Source organism: Thamnophis elegans, chromosome 5 (genome assembly GCF_009769535.1).
Source record: "Thamnophis elegans isolate rThaEle1 chromosome 5, rThaEle1.pri, whole genome shotgun sequence".
Taxonomy (NCBI): domain Eukaryota; kingdom Metazoa; phylum Chordata; class Lepidosauria; order Squamata; family Colubridae; genus Thamnophis; species Thamnophis elegans.
The window spans coordinates 33,503,998-33,530,531 of record NC_045545.1 but is presented as its reverse complement, the minus strand read 5'-3'; the positions used below and the strand labels follow the sequence as shown (position 1 = coordinate 33,530,531).

The window sequence follows — 26,534 nt, the reverse complement described above, 5'->3', positions numbered from 1 at the left end:
GCCAGCCATGTGGTAGAGTGTTTTATTTTTTGCTATTCTTATTGGTATCATTAGGTGTAATATTTACATTCTCCCAAAGTGGGGGGTTTGGATTAATTTATGTGAGAAGAAAAATATAGTTGGTGATGAATTTAACTTATGGGAAGTTGCTACGGTAGTACAGTTGAAGCAATATATCTGAGGGAAAATGGGAGAGGGGAAAACTTATGAGGAAAAATCGTAAATTAAGCTATCATGCATTCTAGAGTGGTGTGTGCTAAAATAGAGTGTATTTTCTGTATAGTCAAGTTGACTATAATTCATTAATGGAAAGGGAAAAGTCAGTGTAGTTGAATATTTTGATTTTTTTTATGCTGCTAATTATTAGTCAATCACAGCTTATTTCAATTAAAGACCAGTATAGAACAAACAATTATTGCAGAATGGGGCCTATTTGCAAATTTAAGCACTAAAGAACCTATTGATGCGGATGAAGGAGAGTGCAAAAGTTGGCTTGAAACTCAACATTAAGAAAACTAAGATCATGGCATCCAGCCCTCTCAATTCCTGGCAAATAAATGGGGAAGAAATGGAGGTAGTGACAGATTTTACTTTCCTGGGCCCCATGATCACCACACATGGGGACTGCAGCCAAGAAATTAAAAGACGCTTGCTCCTGGAGAAGAAAGCTATGACAAATCTAGACAGCATACTAAAAAGCAAAGACATCATCCTGGCAACAAAAGTGGGCAGTCAAGGCTATGGTTTTCCCAGTTGCAACATATGGCTGAGCACCAAAGAATTGAGGCCTTTGAACTATGGCGCTGGAGAAGATTCCTGCGAGTCTCTTGGACTGCAAGGCAATCAAACCAGTCAGTCCTAGAAGAGATCAACCCTGACTACTCTTTAGAAGGCCAGATCCTGAAAATGAAACTCAAATACTTTGGCCACCTAATGAGAAGGAAGGACTCACTGGAGAAGAGCCTGATGCTGGGAATGATTGAGGGCAAAAGAAGAAAGGGGAGACAGAATGAGGTGGCTGGATGGAGTCACTGAAGCAGTAGGTGTGAGCTTAAATGGACTCCAGAGGATGGCAGAGAATAGGAAGGCCTGGAGGAACGTTTGTCCTCCTCTATCCCCTTCTCTCTCTCAGGCTTGCCCAACAGAAGCCTCCCTTATCCTTCTTATCCTCTTCTCTTCCTCAGCCTTGCTCCAAAGAAGCCTTTTCTATCTTATCCTATCCCCCTCTCTCTCTCAGCCTTGTCCCACAGAAACCTCTCCTATCTTATCCCCTTCTCTCCCTCAGGCTCCTCTCCAAATTCCCAGCCAGTAAGTTGGATGAGTCACATGCTGGCCATGCCCAAGTGGCAGTTTGAACAGAGATCTTTTCAGGTGGAGAGGGGGAAGTAGAACTTAGCATCAGAGTGTGATAATAATAATATTAAAAATGCTAATGATCTGATGGTCATTTCGAAAAATCCTTTCCAACAAACACCTAGAAGCAAGAGGAACACGCGTGCCACATTTACGGCTTTACAGTTCTGGAGATTTCGTGATGCAGCAAGTGGTTTTCGCTTTTATATACATAGATTGAGCAATGTTCCTGTTGTAAGAAAATAAAGCAATGGCATACTTACACATGTTAAGTCTTTTAATTCTGAGTTTTATATAATTCAGAAATGCAAAGAAAATGCATATAGTTTTATATTTTGTCATATAATAACAAGTTCTTAAATGTTTAGGGAATTACATAAAATTCTGCATTTGGTAGCCAGTAAAAAAATCCTCAAAGGTGATAATAGCAAATCACTCCATCTATACCAAGAAAACTGCATTAGGTTCATCCATATAACTTACCAAAATCTGAACCTGACTCAAAGGTGACTTTATACATTATTGCAAAAAATTTTTTAGAGAAGTATTAGTTTTTTGTACATTGTGTATAAAAAAATCTTAACAAATGCAGTTGGTTGCTCTTTGGGATGATACACAGTTTCTCCTCATTTAGCAACTGAAATCTGTTCCTAAGTGAACTTTGTGACAGAAAAAGAGACTGCGAAGTCAACAATTGCTGCTGTTCCATTGGATAAAAGTTTTCTTGTGCAGCAATTGTCGGTTTTACTCCCCCTTGGGCACAGAAATTTGCTCATAGATGCATGCTTTGGTTGGAACATGATTTTTTTTTATTACTGTCATATTTGAACAGTAATACCCTTTACATTATCACTATTTAGTTCTTGACATCCAAAGTAGATTTCAAGCAAATATATACATATATATAAAGCTTATAAGGAAAAGTTTTCCAATAAGGCACAGCCTTTGGATCATCTTGTATTCAGGCATTTTCAGAAACAGCTCATTTACCAGTGAATTTTGGAAGTCGTTTCTCATTGAAAGCAGCCATTCCTTCCTGACGGTCTCTGGTAGGGAGATTCTGTGTTTAAAATAAAAGTCAATCGTTTTATTTTTCATCGCTTAATCTTTTCAAAAGTTTTCAAGCCTTTCATTGATACACCAAAACTTCATCCCCAAACATCCCAAGTTTGTAGGCGTAGAAGCCTGAAACCTCTAGACTAGAGCATAGTCCTAGTTTTCAGCTCCTGTTGTTTCCCCCCCTCCAGAAAAAACTACCAATAGATGGGCTCTGCCTCTCAAAAATAAATAATACTCTCTAGGTTTTGTAATTGTTTTTTATTTGGTCTACACTGTCCAAACTCATTGAAGCAGGGCTACCTCCAAATATATTAAAGAAAAGGCAGGTGTAATGTGGGATGTGTATATGTGAGTACACAAAAACTGTAATTTGGTTTACAGGGTTTCTTTTATGGATCTGATGGGTGTGGGTGCATATTTGTATTAATCAGAACCGAAGAATGGACAAAAGTGTAACAATCCAAATGTCTGAGAAGCAAGAACACACACTGAAGCTAAAAAGAAAAAAATATCTGGCTGTTTTTACTAATCTTTGTAAATTGTTACACCACAAAATTTGATAAAGTTTGGTGGGGGGCACAAGGAACAGAAAAGAAAAGAAAATACCTGGGCATAACACATTCTTTCAATAGCCATTCCTGAGGCAATATCAACCTGAAAAGGAAGGGGAAAAATCTTTTTGCCCACCTAAAGGAAAGCAGTATCAAGTTAACAATTCAGAAATAATATATTGAAGTATGGCTTTAATGAATTAATATCAATCATGCTGGACTTCCCCCAAGTTTCATCAGTGACACAAGACAAGGTTCTCTCTACGAAGCAAAGCTTTTAGCACATAAATAACAGATTTAATATAGGTGCAGCTACATTAGATACCCAGAGCAGATATTTTGGATTGTGCCAGAGTATAGAAACCTGTGGGAATTTCAGTATGAAAATTAGCATTACCTATGCAATTGCTATATGTACACACACACACTATCCATGTCTCCTACAATAACACTTACTGGAACTAAATTACATTTTAAAGTTATACTTAAAATAACATTTAAGTGGACAACCGCTTAAATATGAGCCAGTAGTGTGCTGGCAGCTGCCAAAAAAGCCAACACAGTCCTAGACTGCGTGAACAGGAACAGAACTAAGCTCACAGGAAGTTTTAGTACCATTCCATAATGCCGTGGTAAGACCACACTTGGAATAATGCATCCAGTTTTAGTCACCACAAAATAAAAACAATGTTGAGACTCTAAAAAGAATGCAGAGAAGAGCAAGAATGAAGATTAGGGAACTGGAGGCTAAAACGAACAGTTGAGGAATTGGGTATGTGTAGTCTAATGAAAAGAAGAACTAGGGGTGACATAATAACAGTCTTAACTGTTTGAGTGGCTACCACAAAGAAGAGGGGTGGCAATCTATTCTCCAAAGCACCTACAGGCAAGACAAGAAACAATGGAAAGGAAAGATCCAACCTAGAATAGGAAGAATTTCTTGACAATTAAAACAATCAATCAGTGGGATGGCTTGCCTTCAGAAGTTGATGGTGCTCCATCATTGGAGGTTTTTAAAAAGAAACTCAATAGCCGTTTGTCTGAAATGGTTTAAAGTCTTCTTGGGAATTGGACTAGAAGACCTCCAAGGTCTCTTCCAACTCTTATTCTGTATTCTGTATAATTGTTGATCGATGATCTCTGGCGAGCCAGGGATAGAGGTCACCCCTCTAGTGCTCCTTGACCTCTCAGCGGCCTTCGATACCATCGACCATGGTATCCTGCGACGGTTGCGAGAGGTGGGAGTGGGAGACACCGTCCTCTGGTGGTTCTCCTACCTCTCGGACAGGTCGCAGTCGGTGTTGGTCGGAGGGCAGAGGTCGACCCCAAGGCCCCTCAATTATGGGGTGCCGCAGGGTTCAGTCCTGTCCCCCCTCCTATTTAACATCTACACGAAGCCGCTGGGTGAGATCATACGCGGGCACGGGATTAAGTACCACCAATACGCAGATGATACGCAGTTGTATCTGTCCGCCCCGTGCCAACTCAGCGAAGCAGTAGAAGTGATGTGCCAGTGCCTGGAGGCTGTTAGGGTCTGGATGGGAGTAAACAAGTTGGCACTCAATCCAGACAAGACCGAGTGGCTTCTGATGTTCCCTCCCAAAGATTGGCCAAATATTCCATCTCTCAGGCTGGGGGGTGAAATTATACGCTCCTCAGAGTGGGTCCGCAATTTGGGACACTTTAGAACACCATTTGTCGGCTGTGACCAGGGGGACCTTTGCCCAGGTTCACCTGGTGCACCAATTGCGACCCTACCTGGATCGGGAGGCTCTTCAGATAGTCACTCACGCCCTTGTGACCTCAAGACTGGAGTACTGTAATGCGCTCTACATGGGGCTGCCCTTGAAGAGTGTTCGAAGACTTCAGTTAGTCCAGAACGCAGCAGCGCGAGCGATTGTGCGTGCACCCAGGTACACCCACGTCACACCTATCCTCCACGAGCTGCACTGGCTACCCATTAGTCTCCGGACCCGCTTCAAGGTGCTGGTCATCACCTATAAAGCCCTACATGGCATCGGACCTGGGTACCTGAGAGACCGCCTCCTGCCGATTACCTCCCATAGACCGATTAGATCTCACAGCTTAGGTCTCCTCCGGATTCCATCTGCCAGCCAATGTCGGCTGGCGACTCCCCGGGGGAGAGCCTTCTCTGTTGCAGCTCTTGCCCTTTGGAAGGGCCTCCCTGTGGAGATCCGGACCCTTACTACCCTCCTGGCCTTCCGCAAAGCCACCAAGTTCTGGCTGCTCCAGCAGGCCGGGGGGCTTGTGAAATATCCAGCTCCACAGTAACTGTGAATGTTGTATATTTTAAATTGCTGTTTGTTTATTTATCCCCTTCCCTTGTTTATTGTAAGCCGCCCAGAGTCCTTCGGGAGTGGGTGGCATACAAGATCAATAAACGAAATGAAACGAACGAATTGTCCTTCTGCTCCTCCTGACAACTCAGGAGAAGGTTCTGTAATAACAGTAGTTGAAGCCTCGTGTGGAAATGGTGATTTGTGAAGGTATTATTTCTTCCACTTCTCTATCCTGGTGAAGACTTTTTTGTCTCCTGACTGAGTGCACTAATACTGAAAATGTGGCACCAGAATGAAGAAGCAATGGTGGTCATGTGTACATTTCTTATTTCTACTTTTGATTCAGACAATGAAATAGATCTGTCACTCATGTCAAATTACCATAACTGGACTGCAAATGTAAAGATAGCCACCAGATGGCAGGAAAAAGATACAGACAACTTTTAACTTGCTATGATATTAGCGGACTGAATTTCTGCAGTTTAGATCTAGAAGCTCTAATAAAATGTGCGTCTTTTTGGAACGTCATTTCTCTACTTTTCTGTGGAACCTTAAATATAAATTGAAGAAGCTTGTTGAAATAAATCATTACCTCAATCCCTTTGTTTATAGCCAATTTACCCAGTCTCACAGCTATTGGAGCCTTTGAAAAGAAAAGAAACATTTTTGTATTAAAATTTTGTTTGTTTGCATGTACACAATGTACACACACACACACACACACACATAAATTCAATCCCACATATAACGAGTCTGGACAAAGTGCCTCATAAAGGAACTCATAATCAACAAGTGCTATAGATTGCAATACATCATTTTCACAATAAGGAGAGTAAATACAAAACTGCCTCTAGTGTATTGCATAAATTACTAAAAAAAGGGAAGATACTTTGAATTTGCAGAACATACACTACTGAGGGAGGCATCAGGAGTTTTGAGGAAGTCTTTTTTAGTTTTACTTCATAAAAACAAAAATAAGACTCCTGATGCTAAACAAAGTTGAAACTCTGGTAACGCCAGTGTCTTAAGCTAAATTGGAAACTTTAGACTACTATCCAAAAAAAAGACAATGGCAAACCAATTTCATATTATCACTAAAAAAAATTCCCACAGAGATATGGACCCAATTTAAGGAGGCTTTGATTTATTCAAGTAGTCTGGTCAAAGTTCCAGCTTCAGCAATGCTTGCCTTGTAGCAGTGGGAAGAGAGTGAGGAAAAAATAAACAAATGGACTATAAGATCAATTTAAGGATCTGATGACATGGAAAAGACAACTCATTTTACAATGATAATGAAATCAAATTATAATTAGCTTTACATACTGTGTTTTCAAAAAATGCATTCTAAAAATAAGATAACCCAAAGAGCAACTATATGAAGAAAGATATTGCACAAATTAGGGAAGGGCCTCTTTAGCACAGAGCAACTTTAAATTTCAAGTCATTTGAGAGTTATTTCAGTTACCTAAGTGGAACTGACTTGTAAGAAATACTTGTTTTTTCACTTAGCTTATGCAAGTCTCTTTACACCATAAGGCAATGGCCTCAGATGTTATAAATTCTCACAGAGACAAATGAAAAGATAGTTGTATCTTGTATGTTCTTTGGGTTCACATAGGTGTAATCACTGAAACAGGAACAGCGAAGTATATTTTTGGTGCAGTAAAACCAAATCATTACTGTTAATTCGTGATTTATGGGGATCCAGTTAATTTATCAATGGATGTGGTGTCTTCTAAATCAAAAAGAACTCTTTGTCACCAAGAAATATTTGAGACAGGTTGAATTCAAAATTTCATTTGGCTTTAGAAATTGGCAGTGAATTGTATTTGCACAGCACTGGAAGAATGAGGAAATTCCTACAGATGAAAATATAATTCAAAAAAAAAAGTGCAGAAATGGATAGGTTAACACTAAGGATAAAAGACAAAGAAGATACAGAATATTTTTTAACATGGGCTTTGTTCTATCAATGGTTAGATAATAGGCATATATATATATATATATATATATATATATATATATATATATATATATATATAATCTACTATTATTACTATGTATAAGTAAAATGGACCTAGATAATACACTGTTTACTAAGCACCAATGTATGTTAAAGGAAAATGTACAAACAAATAAAATATTTTTTAAAAAGTACTCTATTTTTAAAAAAGCAGAAACAGATTGGTTCTTCAGCAATATAGAGAGGAGGGTGAAGCACCGACTAACCTGAGGAACTATTTCTTCAGCTAAAGCCAAAGCCTTTTGGTATGCTGCATCCCCTTCCTCATTCTGTGGTACTGCGTGATTAAGTAGCCCCATGGAGAAAGCCTCTTGGCCATCAATCTGTCTGCCAGTAAAAATAAGCTCTTTGGCGAGGCCAATGCCAATGTAGCGTGATAAGCGCTGTGTTCCACCTAGATAGGGAAAAAATGCAAAATTCCTCAATCAGATTTTACAGAATGCTGTTATATGCAATTTCAATTTCAAGGAGAGAAGTAACGTAGAACTAAGGAGAAATTTTCTAACAGTGGGAACAATTAACCAGTAGAAAGGCTTGCATTCAGAAGTTGTGGGTGCTCCATCACTGGAGGCTTTTAAAATGGGACAGGACGGCCATTTTTCTGGAATGGTTGAGCAGGGATTGGACTGGAAGACCTCCAAGGTCCCTTCCAACTCTGTTATTCTATTCTGTTATTCTGTTATTTAATTCCACAAAGAATCATCCATATCGCTAAAGTTAAAAGTAGTGATTATGATGCTTCTCCTAAATGCTGCTGATGGCTCTTTGGAGATTTATTTGGGTTGAAATCCAGTTTTTGCTAGCCTATTGTCATCAAATCAGGTTCTTACAAACCAGCCCTGTAAGATAGGCCAGGTCAAGAAACAAGAGCAGGAGGAATTTGAAAGAATGTTTTTCAAAGGAAAAACATAAGATGGTAGAATGAAAAGCTGCCCACGTTTCTCTCTGTCTCAGGTGACACTAAACAAAATCAAGGTGGGGTTAGAACTATATCTTTTTTTTTGAATATTCCTCTTGAATACTTCTTTCATACTTTCCCCAAAGCCATATCTAAACTTCTTTATACCTGTATAAATTATATTGGTATAGTGGAACCTCATCTTAATAGAATAATTGGTATAAGCAATTTTCTGATACTTCTTAATGTCTTTTAAATATCAAAGTATGTTATAAAAGTGATTTCTGGTAGTTGCTTGATGCTAAACATTGCACAAATAATGTAAGGAAAGCCTCCGAAGCCCAGGGAGGGAAAACCCCTCCCCCACAGTGGTACAGGAGGCTGACTAGGCCACACGCACCATGGCCACGTCCATCCAGCAACCGGGCAGAGAACCCATTGCTAAGATTTTTGAAGCCCACCCCTTCTTACCTGCACCAGGGAGAAGTCCCCTGGTAGTTTCAATTAAACCCATTTTAGCCGACGATGCTGATTTGAAAAAAAAAAAAGACATATACAAGATCAAAATAGTAGTATAATATTAGTATAAAGGTAGCACACATTTAACAAATCTTAAAAATACTACAGTTTGGCTAGACCAAGTTCATAAGACAGGGCAATAATGTCAACAGTTAGCTTATGATTTTTAAATGTTACAGGTTGAATTAAATTAACTGTTTTCAGAATAGGAACCAAAAGTATCGGTTATAGACATACTCCTCGACTTATGACCACAATAGAGCCCAAAATTTCTGGTGTTAAGTGAGACACTTATTAAATTAGTTTTGCCCCATTTTACAACCTTTCTTGCCATAGTTGTTAAATGAATCATTGCAGCTGATAAGTCACTAATCTGGTTATTAAGTGAATTTGGCTTCCCCACTGACTTTGCTTGTCAGAAGGTCGCAAAAGGTGATCACATGACCCCAGGATGCTGCAATGGTCATAAGTATGAACCAGTTGCCCTGCATTTGAATTTTGATCACATGAGCATGGACATGCTGCAAAGGTCATAACTGTAAAAAATGGTCATGAGTCACTTTTTTCAGTGCCGTTATAACTTTGAACAGTCACTAAATGAACTGTTGTAAGTCGAAGACTACCTGTAGTTATATTCTCACCTGCTACTCGGAGATCACAAGCTAGGGCCATTTCCAAGCCACCACCCAAGGCATAACCATCGATTGCAGCAATAGTCGGCATTGGTAATGCAGCTGGAAACATTACAGAACAGGATCATGAAGTGCGTTTTTGCAAAAATGGCATAATAAAAGAATACACAGACACACACACAGACACACACACACACGTGTGTATATATATACATATACATACATACACACATACATATATATAATAACAACAAAAGCAACAAGAATCTAGTAAAGAATCTACTGGAGAAGGAAAAATATAAAGAACAAATGTCAGTAATATACAAGTGGTCCTTGACTTACAACCACAATCGAGCCCAAAATTTATGTTGTTAAGTGAGACAGATGTTAAGTGAGTTTTGACCTGTTTTACGATCTTTCTGGCCATAGTTGTTAAGTAAATCACTACAGTTTTTAAGTTAGTATCACGGTTGTTAAGTGAATCTGGCTTCCCCAATAACTTTGCTTGTCAGAAGGTTGCAAAAGGGGATCCTGAGTTATTGCAACTGTCATAAATGTGAGACAGTTGCCAAGCATCTGAATTTTGAGTATGTGATTGTGGGGATGCGGCAACAGTCCTAGGTGTGAAAAATGGTCACAAGTCCCATTTTTCAGTGCCATTGTAATTAGAATGGTCATTAAATGAATGGTTAAAACTACAGTTTAGAAAAAAAGATTCCATGATTGATGAAATGAAAAAGGATTGTCCTTACAAGCTAACTTTGGGGAGGATATGCAAGAGTGCATGGTGGTACACAGGTGCTGGGAGAGGCATGGCAAGATTCAGGGATGCGCAGGTTCATACACAAGGGCAGAGGGGCTGGAGGAGAGTTACTCAGTGACTTTCCTTCCAGTTTCCTATTGATCATCTGGGAAAGCTGGCAGGGAAGATCACAAATGGCAATCACATGATTGTGAGGCATTGAAACACAGGAAGTAATCCAGGGTGGGTTCCGGCTGCCACTACTACCAGTTCGCTCAGGGATGCGCTGCACGTGCATGTACAAAGCAACAAAAATTGCTGGCAAAAACAAGATGGTGCCGCCAATGGCACCACCAAGAGAACCAATTTTGGGGTGTGGCAGGCCTGGATGCTGCCGGTTCCAGCAACCCAGACTACCAAGTTACTACCAGTTCAGCCAAACCAGGCCAAACCGGTAGGAACCCACCTCTGGATGTAATAACAAGTTGTTTGTCGTGATCACCTGACTGCGGGGATGCAGGAATGGCTGCATCCGAGGACCAGTTGTAACCACCATTCCTTCAGCAATGTCATAGCTTCAAACAGTCACTAAACAAATGGTTGTAGGTCATGGGTGTCCCACCTCTTGGCTTGCCTGGGCTTTACTGACATATAAAATATATAATATAGTTAATGTATCACATTAATAATGTGAAACATGTACAATCTTGTGGGATACGTTACTAGCTGTCTGATGCTGCGTGCGGCCTGCAAGCTATGGAGTAGGCATGCCCGTTGTAAGTCAAGGACTACTTGTAAAGTTAAATGGGCCCTAGAAAACATTGCTGAATCGTTTACAATCTTATACCAGGAGTGTCAAACTCAAGGCCTGGGGCTCAGATCTGGCCCGTGAGATGCTTAGATCTGGCCCGCAGGGCCACCCTGGAAACAGTGAAGGACTGGCCTGTGGTGCCTCTGCCAATGAAAATGGAGGCCTTCCTGAGCTCTGTTTTCGCTGACAGAGGGTTGCAGCTTAAAAGGGAGCTCAGGAGCCTGTTTTCTCTGGCAGAACTCTCGGGCCACCACAGGCTCCCCTGACATGAGTGTTGAACCCTGGCCATGCCCACTCCCCCCCCCCCCAAGGTCAAACACAATCCTGATGTGGCCCTCAATGAAATTGAGTTTGACACCCTTGTCTTATAGGATGATGCTTCAAGTAGTACTTGTAGTTTATAAATATGTACAAAAAACAGCTATGGTCAAGAAAAAAGAAAAGATCACTCTACATACCAATACCAAAAAGAAGAATGCTCAAACTATCAAACTATCGCAGTGATCTCACAGGCTAGTAAGATAATGTCCATGATATTTGGAATATATATATGTGTGTGTGTGTGTGTGTGTGTGTGTGTGTGTGTGTGTACAACAAGAGAATAATTATGGAAGCTATCGAAATAGAGAAACACCCCCACAACATGAATAAATGTGACAATACCTCCCACCTGCCAGACATCTGGAAACCAGCCCTAGTCAACAAACGAGCCCCACCCATCACCCAGGCCTTTACAACTCAAACAACAACGGACACACAGCCAGCACCAATCAGCACCAATCTACCAATCATGATACAATCATACAACCAATCAATCCACTTACTGAAACAAAGCCAGCACTCCACACACACACACACACCAAGATTTATAGAAAGATTTTGTTTGTGTGTGTGTATGTGTATGTACGTACGTTGAAGTGTTTTCAACAAGAGAATAATTATGGAAGCTATCGAAATAGAGAAACACCCCCACAACATGAATAAATGTGACAATACCTCCCACCTGCCAGACATCTGGAAACCAGCCCTAGTCAACAAACGAGCCCCACCCACCACCCAGGCTGTTACAACATAAACAACGGACACACAGCCAGCAGCAATCAGCACCAATCTACTTATCATGATACAACCACACAACCAATCAATCCACTTACTGAAACAAAGCTAGCACTCCACACACACCCCACCAAGATCTATAGAAAGACGGCAGCTCTGACCACGCTTTAAGCCAAAAACACCAGCCTGAAGATGGCGAGTGAGACCTCACCGAAACGTTGCCAAGACAATCTCAATCTTACATGGAAAAAGACCTGAATATAACAAGACCAGCACGCACGCACGCGCATGCACACACACACACACACACACGAAAACAGATGTACAAGTTAGATTCCAAACAGGCAGATATCACATTGTTGATACCTGACAGATAATGGAAAAAACAAGGGACTTCTCAAAACATTTATTTTTGCTTTATGGATGACACAAAGACTTCTGACTTTGCTTCATATGAAAGCCTGATTCACTTGTGAACAAAGGGATCTGCCAGGTCCTTACCAATGTTGTCCATTAAACTTCTGAGCCTCTGAACAAAATGGTCAGCTTCAGCATCACTCATTCGAGCTCGCTCTTTTAAGTCGGCACCTATATTTGCAAAACCAAGGCATAATTTGGGAAATATGGAAAGAGAAATGCTTGAAGGTAATGTTTCAAACACATCAATATCTGCTGCATCAGTGGTGGGTTGCAGATGGTACGCCCTGGAATGGGCTTACCAGTGCCTCCCAGGAGCACCGGGTACTGTTCTGGTACGGTGCTCCAGAGGGCCCACCCGCCCGCCTGAGCTCCTTACCTGTATTTGAGCTTTTTGGCGCTTCTGCGCATGCGCACAAAGGGCACAGTGCCTGCGTGACGCTCTGCCAAGCAGCTGGAGCGTCGCAGAGGCGGCGCAAGAGGTAAAGACGCATGTGCACACTGCACACGTGTGCATTCATGTGGTGGACGCCGGGCCCCGTTGCAACCATAGCGGTTGCAACAGGATCTGGAAGCCACCACTGTACTGCATGAACTACAGAAGAATCATATGATGGTAGAAATAAGTACGCTGAATTTTCTATAGACTCAAACAGTTCATATAAAGAAATGTATATTATTTAATAATATTATTTACTTTTTAATAACAAAGTAAAAAAAATTGCGTACCGAACCGTCAGTAATGCTGGCAGCAACCCACCCCTGGTTAAGTGATGTATTTTCTTCCACCCATTTTCAGATTTGGGTTTTTTGGGGGTTTTTTTTTATGTTTTTTTTTTGCTTTTTCAAATTAAAAAACAGCTTTACTTACCAGCACAAAAAACACCCTTTACTTTGCTTTTGACTATTACAGCACGGATACTTTCATCAAAATGGAGAACATCAAGGATTTCATATAGCTAATGAAAGATGAGAATAAATCCAATATTCAATTCAATGAAAACTTTATTTGAGGCTTCATCTATGTATGTGTGATCACACTTTGGCTGATAAAATACCTAAGCTGGTATGTGCACAATTTGTTTTTCATATGTGGCTTCTACTACAAAATCTGCCTTAAGATCTAGGAAACTACTATTCATTGACAATTATGGTGACCTTGGACACCCATAACCTTTCAAACAATATCTATATAAGGGAAAATTAAATACCATCACTTACTTCATCCACAAACACTTTCCCCAGGGCATTTCTGGCATGTGGTCTGTTCATCTGAATTTCTGCAATTCCTTTACTCCCCAAAAGAACAATAAATAACATTTTTTTAAAAAGTTTTGTGTCTTAATTGTTTACTTAATCAAAACAATTCCAGGCCAACATTCAGCTCAAGCTCGTAATAAAATATTATAAAATTCAACTGCTATGTTTCAGGTGGGTTTTTTTTAAACACAGTCATCTCAGAGAAGCCTAAAAAGCAAATATAGAAATAAAAGCAGCAGTAAACCCAATAAATAAATGTGGACTTGGCAATAGAAAAAAGGTTTTATATACCACTTCACAGTGCTTTTACAGCCCTCTTTAAGCAGTTTACAAAGTCAGCATATTGCCCCCAACAATTTTGCTGACTTCTGAAGGATGGAAGGCTGAGTCAGCCTTGAGCCTGGTGAGATTTGAACTGCCAAATTGCAGTCAGCAGAAGTAGCTTGCAGTACTACACTCTAACCACTGCGCCACCGCAAGCCTAGAAACTCACGTAGAAACTAATTGTCAGGGTTGGAGAGCAGTCAGAAAATCATTTCGATTGTGGACTGTGAAACAGATGTCATCACCACCACCACCCCTGTCCGTGGACTGGCACTTATCTGTGGCATATCAGAAACCATCCCTGATGTCCAAAAGTTGGAGGCCACTGCTGTAAAACACTTCTAAATTACAGAAGTCTAAGAAGTTATGAAAGCAAAGCTGCCTTGACCTTTTTAATACATTTTTCTTTGCATTTCCTTCTGAAATAAGATGAGCTGAGAGGAAGGGGGAAATGTGTATCACTGACTAGTGTGCATTCTGCTCTTCCTTTATTATGTATGGATATTTTAGGGCTTTTATTGTGGATGTATGCACTTTTGAGTCAATCATTACTCCTGGTGATTGCCTAGACCAGTAATGACAAACCTTTTCGGCACCCAGTGCTCATCGGGGACGCACCCTGGAAGAGAAGCTGCCAAGTGGGCATTTGTGCCGTGGGAAATGAACTTCTGGTTTCCGGTGCATGCATGTGCATCGACCAGCTTGTCTTTTGGTTACTGGCACACATGCGTGTGTGACAATCAGTTAGCCGGTGCGCATGTGCACAATGGAAACCGGAAGACCAGCTCTTCCGGTTTCCAGCTGTGCGGCATGCACAAAAAACAGCTGATCGTCGTGCACACATGCTCTCGAGACTCGGAAGAGGAACGGGCAATGACACACATGCCAGCCAACATGGCTCCACATGCCACTTTGGGCATGCATGCCATGGATACATCATCATGGGCCTAGACAAATCCTTGCAGTTTTGTTGGCAAGATTTCATTAGTGAGTTGCCACTGCCTACTTCCTAGGGCTGAGACAATGACCGGTCCAAAGTCACTCAGGTGGCCAAATCTACTTATAAGTACAGCTCAACTTACAACCACAATTGACCCCAGAATTTATGTCGCTAAGTGAGAAATTTGTTGAGTACGTTTTGCCTCATTTTAAGACTTTTCTTGCCACATTTGATAAGTGTGTCACTGCAGGAACATGGTTAAATGAATCTGGCTTCCCCATTGACTTTGCTTGTCAGGAGATGATCACATGACCCCGGGACACTGCAACCATCATAAATATGAGCCAGCTGTGAAGCATTTGAATATAAACCTTGTGACCATGGGGGATGCTGCAATGGTCATAAGTATGATAAATGGTCATAAGTCACTTTTTCCAAGCCCCTTGGAACTTCGAACATACACTAAATGAACTGCAAGTCGAAGACTACCTATACACTGCTTTGTAGTTACTCTTTATAGCTATGCAAATATTTCAAATTTCATTTGCTACATTTAAGAGTATGGAAAGCCTCTCAGCCATGGGACTTCAATGTCCTTAAAAGAATCCAGCAGTCTCATATGGCCAAAGTAAGACAACTTTGTTTGACTTGCAGACTGTTTTCTCCAGGGTCCCCTGACAGCTACAGACATTCCAAGGCAGCCCCCCCCCCCCAAAAAAAACTTGACAACTTTAAGATGTGTGAATTTTGAATCCAAGAATTCCCCAGCAAGCTTGCTGAGGAATTCTGGAAGCCCACGTGTTCTAAGAGAAAGGAATCCCTTAATGCAGGGGTGTCCAAACTTGGGAACTTTAAGAATTGTGGACTTCAACTCCCAGAATTCCCCAGCCAGCATGCTGGGAGTTGAAGTCCACAAGACTTAAAGTGCCCAAGTCTGGACACCCCTGCCTTAAATGAATACAATTGCGGCTTCCTCTAAATTCTCCGGTGGCGATTGGCGCCTTGCCCGAACAGCTAATAAAAGGGTGTGTCCCCGAGGTCTTCTACGATTGGCCCACGGCCTACAATCTTCTGGATCGCCAAAAGAAGAGCGCGCGGGCTCCGATCAGGTCACATTCTTTCTCTCTTCCCTACCGCTCAGCTGTGGGAAAGGAGAAAGTTCCTTCTTCCTTCAGCCTAGTGGGCAGCAGGCGGCACGATGGCCGGCCTCTTCCAGGGGTCAGGCATTTCACTGTCCCATGTCCCAAAGGTGCTTTTTCAAGAGGCAACTGGACTTTCTTGTTTTTCTTTGAATGTCTGTTCAGAGGGGGCGGGAGAAACACAAAGTCCAATTGCGTCTTGAAAAAACGGACCTGGATGACTGAGAATCTCCATAGACATAGCTCAGAAATGCTTTCTGTGCCCTTGTGCCTTCGGGAGGGGCCCAGGAGTCACTCACCGCAGTCTGCCTTGCCGTGCACGTGTAACAGGATCTCTTTTTTCTTCTCTCCGGACGCGGGTCTTCTCGGGGTGATGCCTACAGTCCCCAAGCAGCCCTCCGTAGAAAGTAATCGCAGCACAGCGGCTGCTTGGCCCAGGCGGAGCATTTTAGGACTTAGCAGCTGGGCCGAGAATTCAACTTAATAGCAAACGGAGGCTCTGCTATTAACGGAGCAAGGACTGAGGGCAAGCGAGTCCCAGTTGTTACGATTCAGTTAAAATAACACAGATCTCTTCGTGCGAGTTGAAACGAACACGTTTCAAACAACAAACTAACTTCGGAGCCGTCAAAAGTACAATACTTTAGGGAAAAGGCACTAGCGCCCCCTTCCGAGCACGAAATCTCTCTTATTCCAAAAATACAATCAAAAGCTTCTTAGCTTTAAGACCGACTGCTGATGATCTTATGGACAAGTCCGTGCATTTTTCTCTATGCGACTATGCAAAAATAAATGGCCAGCTTGAGGATTTTCTCGTGGTTTCACGCCCGAGTAGTACCCAAACTCGAGTTTCATTACAGTAGCTTTTGAGTCTTAGAGAAAGGATGGTAGAAGGAACTGCTGCCAGCTGCTAAAGCTTTCTTTTATATAATAGGAGGGAAGGAGGCTTGTTCAATAATTTTGATCTGACTGTAACCAAGAGATTGTAAAGTGGCATAAACACCAATGCAGCCACGGTCCTGTTCTTTGCAACATTATCCCCAAACTTGGCAACTTTAAGACATATGGACTTCCAACTTCCAGAATTCTCTATCCCCCCCACCCTGCTGGCTGGGGATTTCTGGGAGTTAAAGTCCACATGTCTTAAAGTTGCCAAGTTTGGGAAACACAGAATTAAGGCAGTGCTGGCTTTGATATTCATTGCTATTATGGTACTCCTTTATGCCATAAAGGAGAACATTTGTAGCTCAGGGTTGAACTGAGGGGTCCTACATAGTGGGGCAAACAGGTAGAAGACTGGTAAAACATCCATGAACACCAATTGACAGTCAGAAGACATGATGAAAATTCTTTAATTTCACAACATCAAGACAGATTTAACCATAGTTTCAATTGGGAAAATACGACAACCCTAGACCAGGCCAAGTCCAAAAATGCCAGGGAATTTCTAGACACTTGGCACTCTGACAAATCAGCCATCAATAGACACATAGACATTAACAACATCCATAGACATTGAAAAGAGACAATCAACCAGCCCAAAAGAGAACAAGACTCCAGCACCTCTCCACCGGTACTCAGCATTCAGATCAAGCATAGATTAACTCCAAGGTTAACTTAGACCAACAACAAAGCAAGCAGTACCCCAATCAAGAAACTGCCAAAGAGCCATCAGTAAACAGCCCAACCAAAAAATCTCCAAGACAGCAAGAAAACTAGCTAGCTCAGAGAGCACCAAGGACCCCTAGGTGCAACCCCTAGTTGCTATTATGATTGTAGACCACCCAAAAGTCATTTTTGTGTGTGAGATGGGTGGCTATTTAAATTTGCTAAATAAGTAGTGAATGCCCCTTTTATTCTAATTTCTGCTCTTCGGCGGGCTAGAGACCAGGTCTTATTTTAATCAAAGTTGGAGATCTAAAGCATTCTGCAATACTCAGGAATGGGCTCGCTCAGCCTGTTATTTCCGACTCAAGAATTCAGGCTGGGTTTTCAGAGGACCAAAGACTCGCGCTACCGCTTTAAGAGGGAGGAGAGAGATGGAGACTCGGCGCCGCCCCGGCTTTCGACCATTATATAGAGGTGTTGTCAAAAAGCTCGCGCGGGGAGGAAAGTCGCAGTGTCCGTGCATTTCTTTCGCGTGTGTTTGGTGTCAGCTATGGTCACACAAGATTCTGGGAGCATCATGGACAAGAGCAGCAGTAACCTGGTCCCGATCGTAGGCAAAAGGGTTTTTGTCATCGGAGTGGGTATGACCAAGGTAACTGGACTGGGCCGGGATAGTTGGGAGTGTGTTCCGGGTTCTAGAGTGGGACTACGATTGCCATCATCCGTGGTCACGTCTGGGAAAGCAGAGCAGGCTGCTTCAAAGGCTTGGTGAAATTGGCGTGGGAAAATGGGAAGGAGGGCGGAATCGGTTTCCCTTTCTCGGTGGGAATTTTCTAATAGTCATTTGAAAAAAAACAGCACCCCCCCCCCCCCAAGAGACACAGCCCTGCCTCCCTATCCCTCATTTTGCAGTACTGTACTTTCGAATCAACTGCACTAGTCCTTGCAGTTTTCTTGTCAACATTTAGGAAGGGCTTTACCATTGCCTTCTTTCTAGGGCTGAGAAAGAGTGACTGGCTTAAGATCATTCAGTGGCTTTGTGGGTAAGGCTGGAATTCATGGTCTTCTGGTTTATTGCCTGATGCCTTATTAGCTACATCAAAGTTGACTCTCTTTTACAGTTATACTGTTTCATAGCTATAGTTTATAGCTGTTCAGACTTTTTACATTATTACCTGTATGGCAGCCCTCTCTGCAGTGAAGCATGGGGCAACCTTGTTTGGCTTTGCAGATTGTTCTCTGCAGACCTTAACAGCCGCCAATGTTCCAAGGCAGTGGTTTTCATATTTGGTAAGTTTAAGATGTGTTGAGAGTTGCCAAATTGGGAAAACACCATTTTAAGGGAAAGGTCAGGAACCATTTAATACAGTTCTGACCTCTTAAGTCTCCAGTGACAATTGGTGCTTCTTATTTTTTTAATAACCCCTCCCCATTTCTGTATTGGGACACGGTGGGTCAGTGGCTAAAACGCTGAGCTTGTCGATCAGAAAGTTGGCAGTTCGGTGGTTCGAATCCCTAGCAAGGATTAATGGAGTGAGCTCCCATTACTTGTCCCAGCTTCTGCCAACCTAGCAGTTTGAAAGCAGTTTAAAAATGCAAGTAGGAAAATAGGAACCACCTCTGGTGGGAAGGTAACAGTGTTCCATGCACCTTCAGTGTTTAGTCAGGCCGACCACATGACCATGGAGAAGTCTTCGGACAGCGCTGGTTCTTCGGCTTTTAGACGGAGATGAGCACCACCCCCTAGAATCGGGAATGACGAGCACATATGTGTGAAGGGAACCTTAACCTTTACCCCCTTTTCACTATTTTATTTCAAAACTGGACAAGCAGAGTGCCTAAGGCTCCCTGCCTCCTATTTTCTAGTTTGGTGCCTTAACCATTGCACCAAAATGGCTCTGTCTTTACCCAAAAGTAAAATCCTCTCACTTCTTTGTTTTTACAGTTGTTTATAGCATTATCCTTGGAACAGCTTTGTGTGGTAGATTAGGATGAGAGAGGGCAGGGCCAGTCCAAGCCCATCCAAAGGTCAAGTTTACTATAACTTTTTCTGGTGAGGTGCCGAGAGAGGGGAGATTTGATGACTGCTCAATAAGATTTTTTTTTGTATAACTTGAACAAAGATCTGGATCCCTTTGCAAGATCACATTTGGACTGAGAAATTGCACTCCTGTATGGCTCCCAAGTTATTATAAATGTTCATGGTTTTGATTTGTTCCTTTTCAAGAATCCTTGGTATGTTGTTTAAACATTTTCTGTAAAAAAAGTCCAACTTGTTCCTGCACTGCAAAGGGAGACCGAAGTTAGAGTCAAAACTCCATGTTGCTGTGACTAATAATGCCACCTTTTCTGAAGCACTCAGAACTCTCCATATTAATATTTCATTTATTGTGCAACCCGGGTAAGCAGGTTTGTAATCCATGTTGTCAATGGACTGTTCCAAATTACAGATTGCATTAACAATTATGTTCTGGGTTCAGGATAATTGAGGAGAGCGACAGAGTTTGGGTACAATTGTATACAGTGTTCATACGTCCCTTAAAAGACTTCGTTTAGTGACCATTTAAAGTTATAATGGCACTGAAAAAAGTGACTCGTGACCATTTTTCACAATTACGAACTTTGCAGCATCCCCATAATCATGTGATCAAAATTCAGATGTTTGAAAATTGGTTCATGTGTCCCAAGCTCATGTGATCACCATTTGTGACCAAGTCAATGGGGAAACCAGATTCACTTAAGAACTGGATTACTAATTTGTCAATTGTAGTGATTCACTTAACTGTGACAAGATAGGTCGTAAAATGAGGCAAAACTCACAACAGATGTCTCACATATTATGTATTTTGGACTCCACAAAGTCAAGAACTATCTTATTGCAGAAAGTTGTCCTTTAGATGTATTAATTTAATTATTTGTTTTCTTGGTTTTGGTCTTGAAGTTTCCTTTAACAGCAGGAGACTTTGAGTTCTAATGTTGCCCTAGGCATGAAAGTCAGATGGGTGACTTTGGGCCAGTTACTTTTGCTCAGTCCAAGCCAACTCACAGGTTTGTTGTGGAGAAAATAGGAGGCAGGTCTCAAGTCACTCTGATAAGTCACTCCCATCTTTTTGGATATGGTGTTGGGCCCTCCTTCCTTGCGCCTCCCTGTACTTGCACATATTCACTCTGTGTGCTCCGGGCTTCCTTGCTCTCAGTTGCACATATCATAGCCCCTTCCTCCCTAAGTTGTGTATGGTTGCATCAGGCTGCCTAGGATCTCCCAAAGTACCCCTGTATCCCTTTAAAATAGGAGATAGCAGGATTATTAGGTATGTTCACCACCTTGAGTTATATGTAAAAAGTGGAATAAAAATCTAGCAATAATTTGGACTTGAAGACATTTTTTGGTCATAAGCATCTTCAACATTTGCTTTTTTTTCCTAACAGTTTGAAAAGCCTGGCCGTCGTAAAAATTTTGATTATCCAGATATGGCAAAGGAAGCAGGTAACATACTGGCTATTATATTTAAAACTTGGGCACAGCCAGTAACAGATGTGCTATTTGTTTGGTGCTCCAGGCACATAGCCAGTGGTATAAACAGTCAAACAGTATTGTTTGCCATTAGCCATGTTTTGAAACCATGGGGTTTAAGGTTCAGCTGTTTATGCTATCATGTTTTCCCCAAAATAAGACAGGGTCTTATTTTCTTTTGACCCCCGAAATAAGTGCTTGGCCTTATTTTCGGGAAGGTCTTATTATTTTTGAGGTGCAGGAGGCGGCGAGTGTGGTCACCTCATGGCTGTTGCTATGTTGTAATATTTTCGGAGAGGGCTTATTTTGGGGGGAGGGCTTATTTTAGCGGATGCACTCAAAAGCCCGATTTGGCTTATTATCCGGGGAGGTCTTATTTTCAGGGAAACGGGGTAGAGAGGTATGAAAATGTAATTATCTGCAGAAGAATAAGAAAAGCAATAAGAATTGCTTTGTGTGTGAACTTTAATTGTTATCATTTTATAATGTTCCTTTCAGATCAGGCCTCTGCTTCAGAAGAGTGGGCAGGATACAATAAAAACCTCTGTAAAATACTTATTTAAAAATACGGCATAAATGTAAATGTATTTTAAACATTGCTGATCCCTTAAATACATTTACAGCTGTTTGTACCATGTGGTCCCGTGACTGCGATTTATCATGTTGTTTTCCTGGAAACCAGTGCTTATTTGCAGTTTTCAGCAAAATCGTCTATTCGGAACAGTGGCTTTGCTTAATGATTGTGGTGTTCACTTAATGACTGTGTGTTTGCTTTATGACCACTGCATTCTCTTAACCACCATGGCAAAAAGTCATAATACCAGATGCAGTCAAACAATGACCTGCTTAACAACCAGCACCACTTACAGTTGTAATTCTGGACTCAATTGCAGTTGTAAATCAAGGACTACCTGTAACCAAAAGTTATGGTAACTACAGACTCCTTGTTTGGATTGACACACAGTTTTGAAACTAGACGTTTATTTAATCTGCCCAAGAGTGCTTGTACACTCTTTACTTTTGAAATCTGGCCTTTTACATACAGTTTAACTGTCCTTGCAGGCTTGTACAGTAAGTTTCTAATCAAGATTTTGTAATATGTTTTTTAACCTTGTTCAGGTCAAAAGGCTCTTGCTGATGCAGGCATTCCATACTCATTCATAGAGCAGGCATATGTAGGCCATGTTTATGGTAAGTGAAGCCCACAATCTTCTAACACTCTTGAGTATTTAGGGCTTTCTTCTAATGAGAGGCAAAACGTGAGAAGAAGCCATTGTGTTTTTCAAGATGTTGCAGAGCAGGCAGACTATAGTGCTAGAATTGCTGACAACTTTAATCTTTCCATCAGTACATTGGATTGTGAAATAGATAATGGTGGAGAAGCTATTTTTATTGCAGTGTTTTTTGGAGGAAAGTTCATTTAACCCAACCTTGCAGGCTTGAAATTTTAATGTTAAAATTTATTGGAGAAAAGACACTTGTTTAAGATACAGATAAATTGTGAATTGAATGTATTTTTAAAAATCTACCTGTGACTCTACAGTTTGGGATAAGGACCTTTTTGTCCCATCAAAAAGTCCCTAACTAATTCACATTTCATACTAAATCAGGGCAATCACAGAATAAATCCCTGGACGTTGGTATCATATAAGCATGCATCGTGCCATGCTAAAAATTAATGATTCACTTTAGAGGTTAACATGAAGAAATTTAGCAACTTTAGAAAGAGACTAGAAAACATGTTGGTATTTATCAAAACTGACCCTGCATGTCTTTTTTTTATTCTAAAGGTGACTCAACCTCTGGGCAGAGGGCTATTTATCACAATTTTGGTCTAACAGGTATCCCTATTGTAAACGTTAACAACAATTGTGCTACTGGTTCAACAGCTTTGTTTCTAGCAGGACAAGTAATAAAAGGAGGTAAGTTACATCTGCTAATACAATTTTTTTTTAACCCCTGATCAGGAGAGAAGCTGGCACATTCTCTAAGTTGTACTGAATTAAACATGGTATTTTTCTGCATCTTTGAATGCATTGTTCATGTACAATCTTTACAAAATAAGAAATGTACGAATATAGTATGTGCAGACTTATAGGCATGCTTTCAATTAGTATTTTGTGAGAGTCCTTTGCAAGACATAACTGTTTCTAAAAGTTTTCATTCATTCTTGCTTTGGGATTTTTCCCCACTTTTCCTTGCAGAACTTTTTCATCTTAGAAATTTTGTTAGGTCTTCTTGCTTGTTTGAAATCTCAGACTTTCAATAATATTCAAATCCAAAAGCTGAAACAATTTGGTTTCAATCAACATTCACATAGGTATACTGGATATAAGGATATACTGTATACATTTGTGGATAAACTGAAAATTTTAGATACCGAAATACATCCAGAAAATTGGCTTTGGATTATCTATAGGCTTATCTGCAAGTATATACAGTAATCTGTATTACTATAACTCTTGTTGTCATGACCTTTAACTGGGCAAAACAGTGCATCATAGGGCAACTATTTTTGAACCAGTGTACCTTAAATGGACTAACTTAAAGAATGTGTCCAAAATCTGAGATCCATGACCCCCGAACGCTGCGATTATGGCAATGTCATATTCATTTTCAACATTCTGTGACAGTTTCACAGCCAGTTTGCAATCCCTTGCTCCATTTCCCTGCGTTTAGCCACTTACCTGCCTGTTGAAAAAGGAATGGAAGAGAAATTTTTGATGCTCCCTGCCAAATTCACACAAAGAAATTTGATGGAGAAGCTGGCAGGAAGTTGGAAATCACTCCTGCTCCCACTGCTATTTTGTTTACCCTCGGTTACTGTGTATAGGTAAGAAAATATCTCTGAAGCAATCAGCCAATAAGGCATAGGTCGTCTAGTATTTTTTAAAGTACCCGTGCATCTCATATAAACATAATCTACCTGCAGCTAAGCCGACCGTTGAATTTTTAACCTAAATACCATGAAAAACGTAGCTCAGCTTATCTGCAGGTGGCACATCTTTTTTATTTTTATTTTAAAAATCAAGGATTGGCTTATCCACATATCAGCTTACATACGAGTACATATGGATCTTGCCCAGTGGTTCTGAGCCCTCCCCTAAATGTTATGCATGTCCCTAGCTACCCAAATTTAGCCACCTTGTGGCATACCTTGTGGCATCTGTTTTGTTTATTATTATCAGTGCCCTGATATTTCTCAAGTAGAGAAAAAGAGATATACAGTATCTTCAACATTTCAAAGCTAATAAGAGATTTGAAGATGTCTTGCAGGTGCCATCATAAAATGATTGGATATGGCTACTTGTGACATACATATTTCACAGAACCATGAAGCTAAAAAATGAGACAGAGATGGGGCTAAGTCAAAGATCATAAGCCCATCCTTTTGTTCTGATCTGTTCTTCAAAAATGCCTCTCTTTTTCAATGTGCTCCCAGAATACAACAGTACCTAACCTCACTCGGGATGCACTTTCCCATGCTTGTTGCCACAGAAGCTATAGGTTTCCATTTTCTCTTCCCTCAGGCTTTCCATGTACCCTTGTGCAATCCCTTCCTTGATCTCCCTGATAAGTGTTTCTTAGGATTATCCCCCCTCTTCATTTGTGAAAGACAACTTTGAGTGACAGTCTCATCCAGGGAAAAGGGTTAACAAGAGCTTTCAAGCAAAAAGGCCTGGTCTCTGACTGTTACTGAACTTTATTTCTAAGAACATTCTTGTTCCAATTTGGACCTGGAGGCATTTAAGGCAGTTGAAAAGGTGGGTAGCTAGATACCAGACTTTTGCGTCAAACTGAAAATTAATTGAACTGGTTTAAGAGAGATGAGTTGCCATATTGTCTTCTCACAGCATAAACTTAATACACATAATTCTGAGCTTTATTTATTTATTTATTTATTTATTTATTTATTTATTTATTTGTCTTGTATGCCGCCCACTCCCGGAGGACTCCGGGCAGCTCACAAAAGACAAGGGAAAGGGGGGAACAAGAGCTTTGAATTTGTTGTGATGGTTCACAGTGAATGGAACTCTAAATTCTAAATCCACTCCTGGTCATCCAAGCTCTTTTTTTCTGCACTTAAATTTTGGGCAGCAGGGGGGGAAGGTGATTAATCCTTGCTTATCTCCTACCGATTATTTAGAAAGCTACCAATAGATCTAACTTCTGTTAAACTCTTTATTAAAGCTTAAAACATAATTAGGCAATAATTTTTGTATTCAAGGTTTGGCTAACTGTGTATTGGCTCTTGGATTTGAAAAGATGGCAACAGGATCCCTTTCAGCCTCTCAGGTGAGTGTTGAAGTCTTTGCTATGTGGGAAAAGAATGTTTTGTATACCTTGGCATATTTGAAAGTTTTAAGTACTCAGGAACTGAGGAGAGGTTCAACAAGTAACTTTATTGTTAACACAACAGCATAGCAAGAACATGAACAGGGAACAGTGCCCGCCTGACAGCTATTTATACTTGACAGCTGTCAGGCGGGGAACCAATCAGCAGCACGCAATTCTCCCGCCAGCCGGAAGACGCGTCAGGGCCAATCAGCTTGCTTCTGGCTCTGGCTGCAGCTGCCAGCTGCGTCGGGAGGACGCAACACTCCTTTCCCCCAGATTGCGCATGCGTAATCATTTAGATACGGGGGTCTTCTGCGCGTGCACTGAGAATGCCTTGGTAAAGGAGTGTCCGTCGTCATCGGAGGTCTGTTGCTGTGACACAGTGGAGATGAAGGCCCGGCCCCCGGATGAGCACAAATGTTTAAAGGTAAGTGTCCGGCTGGTCGACAGCGGGAGGCACGTGGCAGAGGGGAGCGGGAAAAACAGTTCGAAACTGGTGAGCCGCGTTTGGCTGCAGTTGGTGTTGCTGAGTGGCCGTCTGGCAGGCAGGGCCCGGCTGTGGTTGTGATGATGGCGAGGCCAGTTGGGGTGGCACCACAGCTGGTCTATATGGCGCCACCGAAGTCGTCCGTCGTTGAGCTGGACCTTGTAAGGGCAGGACCCAGTTAGTTCTATTACAACCCCCGGCAGCCACCTAGGGTCTCCGGAGTAATTCTGTGCGAAGACCCCCTCCCCCACCAGAAAAGACCAAGGGGGCCCGCGGACGGGGCAGGCGGTGAGAGCGAAGGAGGGGTGCAGGCGGGTCGAGAGTGGTGTAGAGCCGGCGGCCCATAAGGATCTCAGCCAGACATTTGCCGGAGGCCTGGCAGGGGGTGGTGTGCTGGGCCAGGAGGTATGTCCGGAGACGGGCTGGCCATGGAAGGTGGGAGAGACGGGAAAGGGCCTCCTTGGCCGAGCGGACGGCGCACTCCGCCATGCCATTGCCCGCAGGGTGGTAGGAGGCCACCAGTGCATGGCGAATGCCCAGGCTGGCAAGGTAGGATTGGAAGG

The 26,534-nt window shown here is 41.7% G+C and overlaps 2 protein-coding genes across 2 annotated transcripts in view; one reads left to right on the top strand and one right to left on the bottom strand.

Moving 5' to 3' along the window:
• Nucleotides 1–1,615: 1,615 nt before the first annotated feature.
• On the bottom strand, nt 1,616–16,670 carry ECHDC2 (enoyl-CoA hydratase domain containing 2). Its single transcript, XM_032218744.1, has 10 exons — nt 16,324–16,670; nt 13,583–13,650; nt 13,233–13,320; nt 12,446–12,532; nt 9,345–9,437; nt 8,656–8,712; nt 7,493–7,680; nt 5,856–5,906; nt 3,019–3,066; nt 1,616–2,413 (listed from the first exon to the last, which is right to left on the bottom strand). The coding sequence occupies exons 1-10, from the start codon at nt 16,469–16,471 to the stop codon at nt 2,336–2,338; spliced, it is 906 nt and encodes a 301-aa protein (XP_032074635.1). The 5' UTR covers nt 16,472–16,670; the 3' UTR covers nt 1,616–2,335.
• A 1,440-nt stretch (nt 16,671–18,110) lies between these two features.
• SCP2 (sterol carrier protein 2) overlaps nt 18,111–26,534 on the top strand; it is a 41,462-nt gene continuing 33,038 nt past the window's right edge. Inside the window, exons 1-5 of the mRNA XM_032217803.1 lie at nt 18,111–18,284; nt 21,062–21,119; nt 22,266–22,337; nt 22,937–23,068; nt 25,375–25,442. Coding sequence (XP_032073694.1) covers nt 18,183–18,284; nt 21,062–21,119; nt 22,266–22,337; nt 22,937–23,068; nt 25,375–25,442 — 432 coding nt within the window. The 5' untranslated portion in view covers nt 18,111–18,182. The remainder of the gene's footprint in view (nt 18,285–21,061; nt 21,120–22,265; nt 22,338–22,936; nt 23,069–25,374; nt 25,443–26,534) is intronic.

Excerpts from the sequence above, each read along its gene's own strand:
- ECHDC2 (XM_032218744.1), bottom strand. The coding sequence starts at position 16,471 with ATGCTCCGCCTGGGCCAAGCAGCCGCTGTGCTGCGATTACTTTCTACG. Across the intron at positions 8,713-9,344 it reads TTGTGATCTCCGAGTAGCAG|CATCGTCGGCTAAAATGGGT; the intron begins GTGAGAATATAA and ends TTTTCAAATCAG. Across the intron at positions 5,907-7,492 it reads CTGAAGAAATAGTTCCTCAG|GCTCCAATAGCTGTGAGACT; the intron begins GTTAGTCGGTGC and ends TTCTTTTCAAAG.